The sequence below is a fragment of the Panicum virgatum genome, chromosome 7K (genome assembly GCF_016808335.1).
Source record: "Panicum virgatum strain AP13 chromosome 7K, P.virgatum_v5, whole genome shotgun sequence".
In the NCBI taxonomy this organism is placed as follows: Eukaryota; Viridiplantae; Streptophyta; class Magnoliopsida; order Poales; family Poaceae; genus Panicum; species Panicum virgatum.
The window spans coordinates 45718998-45730931 of NC_053142.1; the positions used below are offsets into that span (position 1 = coordinate 45718998).

Consider the following 11934-nt stretch of genomic DNA (forward strand, 5'->3'; position numbering starts at 1 on the left):
TGTCCTGGATTACTTTGATATCTGCCAAGTATCCCGGTAACAAATGCTAAGTCAGGGCGTGTACAAACTTGAGCATACTGTAGGCTTCCGACAGCTGAAGCATATGGAACCGCTTTCATTTGATCGATCTCATACTGGTTCCTGGGATATTGAAATTTCCCAAATCTATCGCCCTTGACTATTGGAGCAGGTGAAGGCTTGCACATATGCATACTGTATTTCTTTAGAACTTTTTCTAAGTATGCCTTTTGTGACAGTCCTAATACCCCCTTTGTTCTATCTCGGTGAATTTCAATTCCCAAAACAAATGAAGCTTCACCGAGATCTTTCATATCAAAGTTTGAGGACAAGAATTTCTTTGTCTCCAGTAGCAGACCAACATCACTACTAGCAAGTAGAATGTCATCCACATATAGGATCTGAAAAATAAATTTTCCACTTCTGAACTTTGCATAAATGCAATTGTCCTCCTCATTTTCTTTAAACCCAAATTTTCTTATGGTTTCATCAAACTTTAAATACCACTGCCTAGAGGCTTGCTTTAATCCATAAATGGATTTCTTTAAGCGACACCCCATATGTTCTTTTCCTTTCACGACAAAACCTTTTGGTTGTGCCATGTAAACATTTTCATATAAATCCCCGTTAAGGAATGCCGTCTTTACATCCATCTGATGTAACTCTAAGTCATAATGTGCCACCAATGCCATTATAATCATGAAGGAATCTTTACACGAAACCGGAGAAAATGTTTCGTTATAGTCTATCCCTTCTCTTTGCGTAAAGCCTTTTGCCACGAGTCGTACTTTGAACCTTTCTACATTCCCTTTGGAGTCATATTTTATCTTATAAACCCATTTACAGCCTACTGTTTTGGCTCCTTTAGAAATTTCCTCTAAGTCCCAAACACCATTGGAACTCATTGATTTCATCTCATCCTTCATAGCTTCCAGCCATTTAGATGAGTGAATACTTCTCATGGCTTCTTCATATGAAGTGGGATCACCCTCCATATGAACTTCTTCTGTATTATAAACTTCATAGTCGCTAGAAATAGCCGACCTTCTTTCTCTTTGTGACCTTCTAAGGGCCACTGCTTGTGGCACATTTTGTGCCTCAACTTCTGGCACATTTTCCATAGGGGGCTGTAGCTCCTCCTCCTCATGTCCAACCGCGGGTTCAGGTGGTTCCTGGATGACAGGTTCCAAACCTTCGCTCACTGTTGGTATGGGTGGAGTTGCGACAGGTGTTGACACCGTAATAACTGGAATAGTTGGTGCAGCAACGACCGAAGAAGGTACTGACATCATTATTTCAGGAACTTTTGGTGCAGCATCAACAGGTAGCGAGAAAAATGGCTCTTGAATCATAGGAGTAGGCACATACACCCGCTTCTCCTCAAGGTCAATTTCTCTAGGTACCATGCTCCCCCTGATCATTTCACTTTCTAGAAAGACAGCATGTCTCGTTTCTACAAACTTTGTATGTTTGTCTGGGCAGTAGAAACGAAAACCTTTCGATTTTTCAGGATAGCCTATAAAGTGGCAGCTTACAGTTTTGGGATCCAGTTTTCCAATATTTGGATTAAACACTTTAGCCTCAGCTGGGCTCCCCCAGACCCGTAGTTGAGTCAGTGAGGGTTCTCTTCCTGTCCATAGCTCATACGGCGTTTTGGGTACCGATTTGCTTGGCACTCTGTTGAGAATATGGATGGCGGTTTTTAACGCCTCCATCCACAGACTCAATGGCAATGTGGAATAACTCATCATACTGCGCACCATATCCATTAGTGTACGGTTGCGCCTTTCAGCTACTCCATTTTGCTGAGACTCCCCCGGTGTAGAGTATTGGGCAACTATACCATTTTCCTGTAAAAACCTTGCAAAAGGTCCAGGAACTTGTCCATAAAGGGTATGTCGACCGTAGTACTCCCCTCCACTGTCTGATCTTACTATTTTAATTCTTTTGTCAAGCTGATTTTCAACCTCAGCTTTGAATATTTTAAATTTATCCAATGCTTCAGATCTTTCTTTAATTGGATAAATGTAACCATAGCGGGAGTAATCATTTGTGAATGTTATGAACGAATCATAGCCATCCATACTTTTCACAGGAAACGGTCCACATATATCAGTGTGAATTATTTCTAATGTTCCTGCACTTCGTTTGTCACCTTTTTAATTTGCTTTACAAATTTTCCTTTAATGCATTCGACGCATTGTTCAAGATCAGAGAACTCTAGCTGAGGAAGAATTTCACTCTTCACTAATCTTTCAATTCCCCCCTCGAAATATGGCCTAAACGACAGTGCCATAATTTCGATGAAGTATCTTGAGTTCTCTTTCTTTTCTTTGTTTCTTTCTCTGACAAGGATTCATTTACATTCACATCACATACAGAATGCACTTTATCACACATAGATAATAAATAAAGATCATTGTAAAGGAAAGCATCACCAATACAATTATTATCAAACCATAGTTCACATTTGCCATTTGCAAAATGACAACCAAAACCATATGTGTCTAAGCGTGATACACTTATCAAGTTTCTTTGAAGCGAAGGAACAAATAAAACATCTTTTAATACAAGCATGAAACCATTAACTAGCTCGAGGGAGACATCGCCAATAGCTTCCACATCTGCTTGTACTCCGTTCGCGACTTTAATGTGTCTTTCGCTTCTTTGCGTAGTCCTTGTCGAACGGAATCCCTGTAAAGAATTTGCAACATTCACAGTTGCACCAGAATCAATCCACCAAGTAGATTTAGAAAACTGTAAATACAGGGATTCATTAACAAATGAAATTATATTCTCACCATTCTTTGCCATTAGCATCTTTAAGTAAGCTTGACAATCTGCTTTACGATGCCCTTTGTCAAAGCAGTGGAAGCACTCATCTTGTGCTGGAGGGCGCTGTTGCTGACGCTGTTGCTGATACTTCTGTGGCATAGGGGCTTTGTCTTTAGCTTTAGAGAAAGAAGCAGCATGGAAAGGCCTTTTCTTGTTATTATGCACAAAATTGACAGACCCACCATTCTGTTTTTTGAGTCTATCTTCCTCTTGTGCACACATGGCAATTGCCTTTTCCATGTTCCACTTCTCTGGCTATGAGTTATAGTTTACAACGAATGTTGCAAACTCTTTTGGCAGAGAAGCGAATACCAAGTGCACCATAAACTCTTCTTTGAGATCCAAGTCCATTGGTTTGAGCTTGGAGTTCAAAGTACACATCCCCATGATATGATCTCTTATCGTACCGGCATTGCCATAGTACCTTTTTGTGACCAACTGCTCTATGATCCAAGTCCATTGCTCTATGATTTATTTACATCAAGAACAAGAGACCCTAGATCTATTGCATAACCGGTAAAATAAGGAACGCAGTGAGGGAGTAGAGAGAGACCATCACCACCAACACTTGAACTGGATCCGGTGGCCATCTCTGGTTCGCTGATGACGATCTGCTCTAGGGCAGCGACGAGTGGTGCAGTGGCGTCGTGAGCGTAGCGTCGAAGTCGAGGGCGATGGCAACGACGCCGATGGATCAGCGTCGATGGCGGTGGCGGTGAGGCTTCCCGCTGCTCCAGCGCCCCCTCTAGATCGGCTAGGGTTTAGGGATGTGGGTGAGGGTGCTGGACGGCGCGACGAACCTCGTGTAGTGTGCCTGACCCCCTCACCCCTCTTTATATTGCGCTGTACAGCAGGGGCCCACCAACCATTAAGGGTTGGACGCCCCCGATCAGGACGCGAATTAAGAGCCTAATAGACCGTTGGGTCTATTAGGAAAGAGATCAATCCAACAACCTGGTCACGAGATAGGAACGTGCAAGATGGAGAGCCGTGGTTTCCAGCTCGCCCCTCTTACCGTACTTGGCCTCGAATATGGCGACGTGGAGCACGCAGCCGTCCTCGCCGCTCAGAGCTTCCGCCACCGTGAGCCCTGGGCGAGCCGCGCACTCGACGAGGCAGAACCTGCCGCCGCCCATATACGCGAGCATAGGAGCCCCGACATGGCTCTTGGGGTCCTCGCGGAACAGCGTCTTCCTCCCGAGCTTCCACTCCGGCAGCACGGCCGCCCCACCGCGGGAAGCCACGGCGCAGGAGCAGAGGAACCCGTCGCGGCGGAGCCCGACCCACGTGTCCAGCTCCTTGAGACGTAGTAGCCTTGGTCGTGGAAAGGCAGCTTCCACTCGCCGTGCCACGTCCACGCCGAGCTGCGGGTGTCGAAGGAGTGGGTGCCCCCCTCCCTCTCGCCGTCGAGCCGGGACCAGTTCCGCGCGGACACGAAGATGGTGCGGCCGTCCGGGTGCAGGGCGTAGGCGGTGACGGTCTCGTGCTTGCCCAGGGGCATCGGCGCGGGGACGCTCCCCACGGACCACCGCTCGGCGCGCCAGGACAGCCGGAACAGCACCTCGAAGGAGCACTGCTGGTCGCCGCGCCGCGGGTTGAACGCGTACAGCCGCTGGCCCACGGGCACGATGAACATGAACCCGACCGGGCGGAGCGCCGGCGTGAGGCGAGGGCCGACGGCCAGCGACGCCGTCTCCGTGTCGTAGATGAGCATCGGAGCCCGTCGCTGAGCCGGTCGGTGATGAACAAGATCTTGGTGCCGATGGACGCGAGGATCGCGGGGGAACGATCCGCCGGCGCCTCGATGCGGAGGGCGCAGGGCTCCGGGAGGCGCCGCAGCTTGTTGCCGGCGGTGGACTCGAACTCGTCGACGTCCAGTTTGTGGATGCTGTATCCCATCTCCCAATCGTCTACTACGAGGTAAAGGTGCTTCTCTCCGCCGCGCCCTCTTGGCCGCCGCAGCGTCGTCTTCGTCGTCGCAACGCTGCTCCCGCCCCCGCCGCCTGGAATCGATGCTGGACATCCTTTTAGGTGTGCTATGATGGCGAGAAAATTCTGTCGCCTGCGCACGCGTTTGTCCGTTGTATAGATCTCTCTCTATATGCAGACCGGATCCCGAATTCGGCACGATTTTGAAGTCCAAGTCGCGGACTCGGACATCAGGCACAGACCTTGGAGGCAGCGCGCAGGCCCAGAATATGGTAGAGCTTGAGAACCGCCTCCTCCGCGGAGACGCTGAGTTCACCTAAATAAAGCAGTACCAAACGGTAATTTTGGAAACGGTTCTTGCCATGTCCTTGGGATACAATCCTGAAGCGGCCGAGTCTTGTTTGGTTCGGGTTTCTAGTGCTCACAAGTCGAGAAAGGAATCTCACATGTATAGTGTTAAATAAAATCTATTTGTAAAAAAATTTCAGGGATGGGTATAACTTTTCGCGGCGAATCTAATGACGGTAATTAATTAATGATTGACTACAGTGATGCTACAGTAAACATCCTCTAATCACGCAGTCAAAGTCCTCATTAAATTGGTTCCTAGCGCAGGGATTTTAGAGTTGGTTTTGTAAACTGATTTTTTTTAATACTGTAATTAGCGGTCAAAGTTTCCTAGTACTCCCTAGTGCAGAACCAAGTTTCCTAGTGATGCTTGAAACGTCATGTGAGCAGTGATGCTTGTGATTTCGCTTGTAGGGTTGTAGTATGTAGGGTCACCACTGGAACCCAGAATAGAATTAAAAATTACAAACTCATCTCTTCTCTTCCAAACACATGCAATATATTTTAGTGAGCAAGCATCGTGTACGTTCTTGCGCCAAAGCCAGAAAATTTTTATCAGGCATCGGGTGCTGCAGTGTTAGAGCATCGGTAGGAGTGATGCCTAAAATCCAAAAAGTGCTTTCAAGCATCATTTTAGCAGTACGCTGTGAAGGACCAGTATGGAACTGCTCTAGAAGTTCATAACGACTACAACAAAATAAACTGCCACCAGTCTGCATTTTTGCATTTTTTTTCTAATAAACTAACAGTATTAGGAAAGAAATACTCCACCAATTCTTGATTCTTTTTTGTTCCCGCAAAATTTTTGGTTCATCATTAATATATTTCTTCTTATCTCCCATCAGATAGAGAGAGCCTTCATCCCTCTCTGAATAGTGCCGGTTCTGAATACCTATGCTACTAAATTTATGGAAGCTGGTTCTAGTGAAGAAGAGTGGATAAAACCACAAGCAATTTGCGAGTTTCTCAAAGTCTTTGAAGAACTTACCCTTATTGTTTCATCCCAGACGAAACCAACAACACATAAGTTTTTGCCCTTGGTTCTTTGCATCCTGCATGCATTGAAGAAAGCCACAGCCTTGAAAACAACTAACTTGCTTTAGGAGTTGACAGCAACTATGTGTTCTAAGTTTGAGAAGTATTGGGATCTAGATGAAAATAACCCTCAAAGTGAAGATATGCATCATAGAAAGAATAAAGAGATTGCATTTAACCATGCACTAGTCATTGCCATTGTAGTAGATAAAAAAAGCATTTTATTTGGATTTTTTAGAAGGTGTGCAAAAACCTAGATCAGATTGTATGTGTGTGGGCTCTGTCATGGTGTGGATGAGAAGGTACTTCATATTGTATGAGCAACAAAATTCAACGACAACATTTTTAAAATCTTAAACACGTAGAACATACGCTTACAACAATGAACCAAAATCTACATGTTGCCTCGCCATTGACGCTGCCCGAAGCTCACGGAGCTGTTGTGGAGTGCGGGGGAGGAGGACACCGAAGGGCAGGGGCGGATCCACATGGGGGGCTAGGGGGGATTAAGCCCCCCTACCTCCCTAATACCCATAGATACCCCCCTAAGCCCCCCTTTATTATTTGGATGAAACAATGAAGAGGAAGAGGGGAGGAAGAAGACGAGGAGGAGAAAGAAAAAAGTGGACATGATCCCACTCTACATTTTTAGGCTAGATTCGCCACTGCCGAAGGGGACAAGAGGCGAGCGAGCTGCATGGATGAATGGATAGGGAGTCTGATCCGTCGGACGCACTATCCCTAGCTTTACCGATATAATTACCTATGGGATAACTCCTACGGATTTTTATAACAAATTTCCTTCCCTATGGGATCTAGCACAAGATGAACAAACTCTAATGATTCTCTGCTACCTTGACAATGGGGCAATCCTCGCTTACAACAAACATGTAAACATTCTAATTAACTTCCTAAGCAGTGTCCCTCAACCGGTAACCTCTTTTTACATCCAGAACGTTTGCGCCGCAAACACGGGGCCATACCTAGACACAAGGTACGACGAACGTGCCTGGTGCGCCGTAGTCTGCAGGTCGCCCCTCTTGTCATACTTGACGCCGAACATGTTGACGTGGAGCACACAGCCATCCACTTCACCCTCCGTGGCCTCCTCCATTGAAACTCCTGGGTAGCCCGCGCACTCAACGAGGCAAAACCTGCTGTTGCCCATGTACGTGAGCGTGGCACCTGTAGGCCGCCCCACATGCCGCTCCGGGTCCTCGCGGAACGTCGTCTTCTTCCCGAGCTTCCACTCTGGCTGCGCGGCCGTTCCGCCGCCGCACGGCGGGACCGCACAGCAGCAGAGGAACCCGTCGCGGCAGAGCCCGACCCACGCGTCCAGCTCCTCGACGTAATAGCCTTGGCCATGGAAAGGGAGCTTCCACTCGCCGTGCCACGTCCACACCGAGCTGCGGGTGTCGAAGGAGTGGGTGCCCCCCTCCCTCTCGCCGGCACGCCGGGACCAGTTCCGCGCGGACACGAAGATGGTGCGGCCGTCCGGGTGCACGGCATAGGCGGTGACTGTCTCGTGCTTGCCCAGGGGCATCGGCGCGGGGACGCTCCCCACGGACCACCGCTCGGCGCGCCGGGACAGCCGGAACTCGTCCTCCTCGTCGCGGGGCGCCCGCGACAGCACCTCGAAGGAGCACTGCTGGTCGCCGCGCCGCGGGTTGAACGCGTACAGCTGCTGGCCCACGGGCACGATGAACATGAACCCGACCGGGCGCAGCGCCGGCGTGAGGCGAGGGCCGACGGCCAGCGACGCCGTCTCCGTGTCGTAGATGAGCATCGGAGCCCCGTCGCTGAGCCGGTCGGTCACGAGGAAGATCTTGCTGCCCAGGGCGGTGAGGATGGCCGAGGAACGATCCGCCGGCGCCTCGATGCGGAGGGCGCAGGGCGCAGGGAGGCGCCGCAGCTTGTTCTCGCCGCCGCCGCCAGCATCGGACTCGAACTCGTCGACGTCCAGCTTGTGGATGCTGTACCCCATCTCCCAGTCGTCCATAACGAGGTAGAGGTGCTTCTGTCTCGGGCGCGCCCTCTTGGCCGCAGCGTCGGCGTCGTCGTCGTCGTCGCAGCGCTGGCGCTGCTCCCGCCTCCGCCGCTTGGAATCGAAGCTGGACATCTTTCCGTGTGTGCGCTATGATCGCGAGAAAATTTTGTCGTCTGCGCACGCGTTTGTTTGTTCGTTATATAGATCTATATGCTTGCATATATGGGATTAGGATTTCCCGAATTCGATACGATTTTGAAGTCCAAGTCGCGGACTCGGACATGCACGGACCTTGGAGGCTGGCAATGGCAGCGCGCAGCCCCCAGAATCCGATCTGAACTCTGTACCGCCGTGGCAGTGGCACTGGCAGCAGCCGCGGAATCCGGGCGACAGGGCGATCGAAAAATGCTGACGTGGCAGTTGACCATGGGGCAAAATGTCAAAAAGCATGTGGCGCGGAATCGTGCGCGCGGCTTACCGTTCCTCGCGAATCCCAACCCAATCTCTCCGCACTGCGAGCCTAGACACGCGCCTCTTCCCTTCCTGGCGAGTCTCCGCATTGTACGTACGCCTCCACAGGGAAGTGGCGGTTGCTAGAGAATTTCAGATGGCTTTGGAAATGTGGATCGAAGCAACGAGGGCAGCTGTAATTACTGTGACTGCATTTGCCTGCAGGCTATGGCTAAAGCGGTGGTCCAGTGGTGCCCGTGAGGTGTTCGGCGTATTGCGCCACTCGACCAGGATGGCCTCTGATGGCAGGTGTAGACGGGCGTCGTCCGTCATGAGATCTGTGGTAAGGATGCTATGCGTTCGCCCTTTCTGATTCATGTGCAAGCCTTCAAAACATGGCAGATGCATTCGATGCTTGCGACTTCATGCCTGGTAGCCCTTGGTCCATTGCTAACCAGCTCTTTCACGGCAAATGTTTCCGAATTCTAACCATTGTGAGGCGTTAGAGATGCCCTTGCAGCGGAGGCGAAGGTTCTATTGTTTACTGGAAGTTATGGACTTATGGTTTCAGGTAGGACAATTACTATTAGTGCCACACATTATGTAGTGTCCCAGTCAACTTAACTATTTGAGCCGGTATGTAAAACTTCACACACATTTTGGACTCCCCCATATTCTTGTAGGCTTGTAGCGATTTCTGAGATTCATACCATCATGTGGCGAACACATTGAGCTACTCTCTTGAAACAACAAACTGAGGCATCTAAGCTACCGAAGTAACTTATGAGAATTAACTTATTTGAAAATTAACCCCAATTGCAGTGTGCAGCAGGAGCTAATCGTCTAGATACTGAGACATATGCATTGAAACATTTCTAGAAGCAGGGCTAGGTAAGGGATGCAATAACAAACGAGTCTAGAGTCTAGGCATGGCCAAAAGCTAATGCTAAAGACAGTTTTCTCCATGTATGCGCTGAGCAAATAAGTTTGCTCACTGAGACAGGTAACAGAAAATTATCAGTCAACAAACATAGTTTGAACTGTAATACGATGGTTAAAGGTTAATTGAAAATGTTATAAGTTTGTTGCTGTGCATCCACTGCTTCAAGAAGCCTCTTAGCCACCGCACACGCATAAACTGAGGAGCCTTCAGGTACCTGCATGAGTGTGGATGATGAAGCATTATGAATATGCTAATGCCTTCCATAAAAATACAAGTTGATGGTGAAACATCACTATCGATGCTAAGAGATAGTTGTGGGAAAAGACTTCTTGGTGCAACTTCAAATGGAAAAAAATTGTATATTACCTTGGTGTTAAACATGAATATATGGTGATCACCTATTATCCCGCCAACGGCATGGATTATGTCCAGTTGGAACTCATCTAGAACCTTTGCAGCATGAAACAAAGAATTGTCCTTCTTCTTTTCAGTGAGCTTGATGTTTACTTCATCATCCACTATGCGGACATCAACATGGCACATCCACTTCACCCAGGATCACAAATGCTGCTTTGATGGAAACCAGGCTTATTCTAAGAAGAAGTATCAGGCCTCTATACAAGTTACACAGAGATGGTTATTGCCTTGATGGCTCCTTCTGCTTGAGCAATTTCTTGATAGATGAAAACTTACTCATAGCTCTTGAGTATCAACCAGAAAACCGGAAGAAATATAGCAAGGAACGAGGCTGTGCAGATTTTCAGCGTTTTGTAAAGATGGTGCAGGATGATGTCTTTGGAGCAGAAGATATTCCAAACGAAATTTGCGACTGGCTTTCATTGATACAAAGTGCAGGAACAGATTATGAGTACCTTGTTTCATATGATTCTGCTCTAATGGAGTGTAATCAGGTCCTCTCGACTTTCCTGCAGTTGAGCTCCAAGCTCATAATTATGGAAACATCAGATTATGCTGGATACAAATTTGTACTCAAACAATTGCAGCCTTTTGCTGGCTGGGACATATTGGATCTGCACAATGAGCACTTCATTGGTACTTACTGGAGGAGAGATCCTATAACAGGGAACAGGACCAGGTATGGAAATGATGTGAGGTCACTTCTGAGATTGATAAGAAACACATTTCAGCATATCATGATGAAGACAGTCGACATAAATGGAAGAATCACTTTCAAGGAAGAGGAATATGAATATATTCTAAACGATCAATTTCCTAGGCTACTTAGAGATTTTATGAAAGCTATGTACATTGCTGCATACTTGGCAGAGCTCAATTTGGAGCATGTTATGGTCTGAACACTCTGATGATGCCCAGAGTAAAGATTGCACTGTATGTGCTTCGCTGCACTCTAAGCTTTAATTTTTCCTATTCAGGAGCTAGCTGACTTCTGGTTACTTTGTTACACTCAGTAATTCTTGTATATGATGAGGCAACATTCTGAGATATACTAGAAACTCTAGCGCTTTTCTCTAGATTTTTCTCTTTTTTTTGCCAGTGTTACCATGATATGATACTCTTAATATTTTTCTTTTATGTGTTGTGTTAACCAGTAGCCATCTTGTAACTATATCAATCAATTTTGGGATATGTTTGATTTTTTGAAGGTAACGACCTGTTCCAAATCTGGCCAACGGTGTTTTTTTAAAGTATTTACTGTAAACTTAAACATTTCTCCAACTGTGCACTTCCAAACCTATACGTATTCTTAAAGTTCAAAGACTTACTACCATGGACTCTATTATGGTTGATTTGTGCACATTCAATATTTGTTGTAGTCTGAACTTCAATTACTATTTCTTATCTTCTCAACTCGAAAGCGCGTTCCGCATCGGCAGGCCGATTCCCTGGCCTCTGGTCGCGGTCCACAGCCGTCTACACCCGTGATGTGGCTCCGCCGCCGCCCTCCGCCCCTCCCCTTGCTAGTTGCCTCGTCGCCGCCCTTGCTTTGCCGCTTGCCTGCTCCTACCTCGCCGCCTTCATCGTTATCCTGCGCCGTCGCCGCGGAGCCGGCCACGACCCCGTCCCGTTCGCTGCCCCGGCCCTAGTCCACCACCCGTTCGCAGCCCCGGCCCTAGCCCACCACCGTTCAAGAGCGCCCTGCGCCCCGCACCGAGGGCTCCCTCCACGGCGAGGCGCTCCCGGACGACGGGGTCTAGGCAACCTTCTCTGTCGCCAACCACGCCTCCATCCTGCCATGCGACCACACGCCACGCGGCGCAGTGTCCCCGACGACGGCGCACCACCTCACCTCGACGTCTTGTCCGACCGGCCGCGCCCCTGCCACGGACGCTGTCCCGGCCGCGGCACCTGTCACAGAACAGTCCAAATAATACCGATCAAGTGCACTAAATAACCATTAAACTTACTC

The 11934-nt window shown here is 48.4% G+C and overlaps 1 protein-coding gene across 1 annotated transcript; it reads left to right on the forward strand.

Annotated features, from left to right (window-relative positions):
- Nucleotides 1–10050: 10050 nt before the first annotated feature.
- Nucleotides 10051–10934, forward strand: LOC120641647. The gene has a single exon (XM_039917840.1). It carries the CDS (start codon nucleotides 10121–10123, stop codon nucleotides 10859–10861), a length of 741 nt encoding a protein of 246 aa, XP_039773774.1. The 5' UTR covers nucleotides 10051–10120; the 3' UTR covers nucleotides 10862–10934.
- The last annotated feature ends 1000 nt before the right edge of the window (nucleotides 10935–11934 follow it).

Coding starts and splice junctions, on each gene's coding strand:
- LOC120641647 (XM_039917840.1), top strand. CDS start 10,121: ATGGAAACCAGGCTTATTCTAAGAAGAAGTATCAGGCCTCTATACAAG.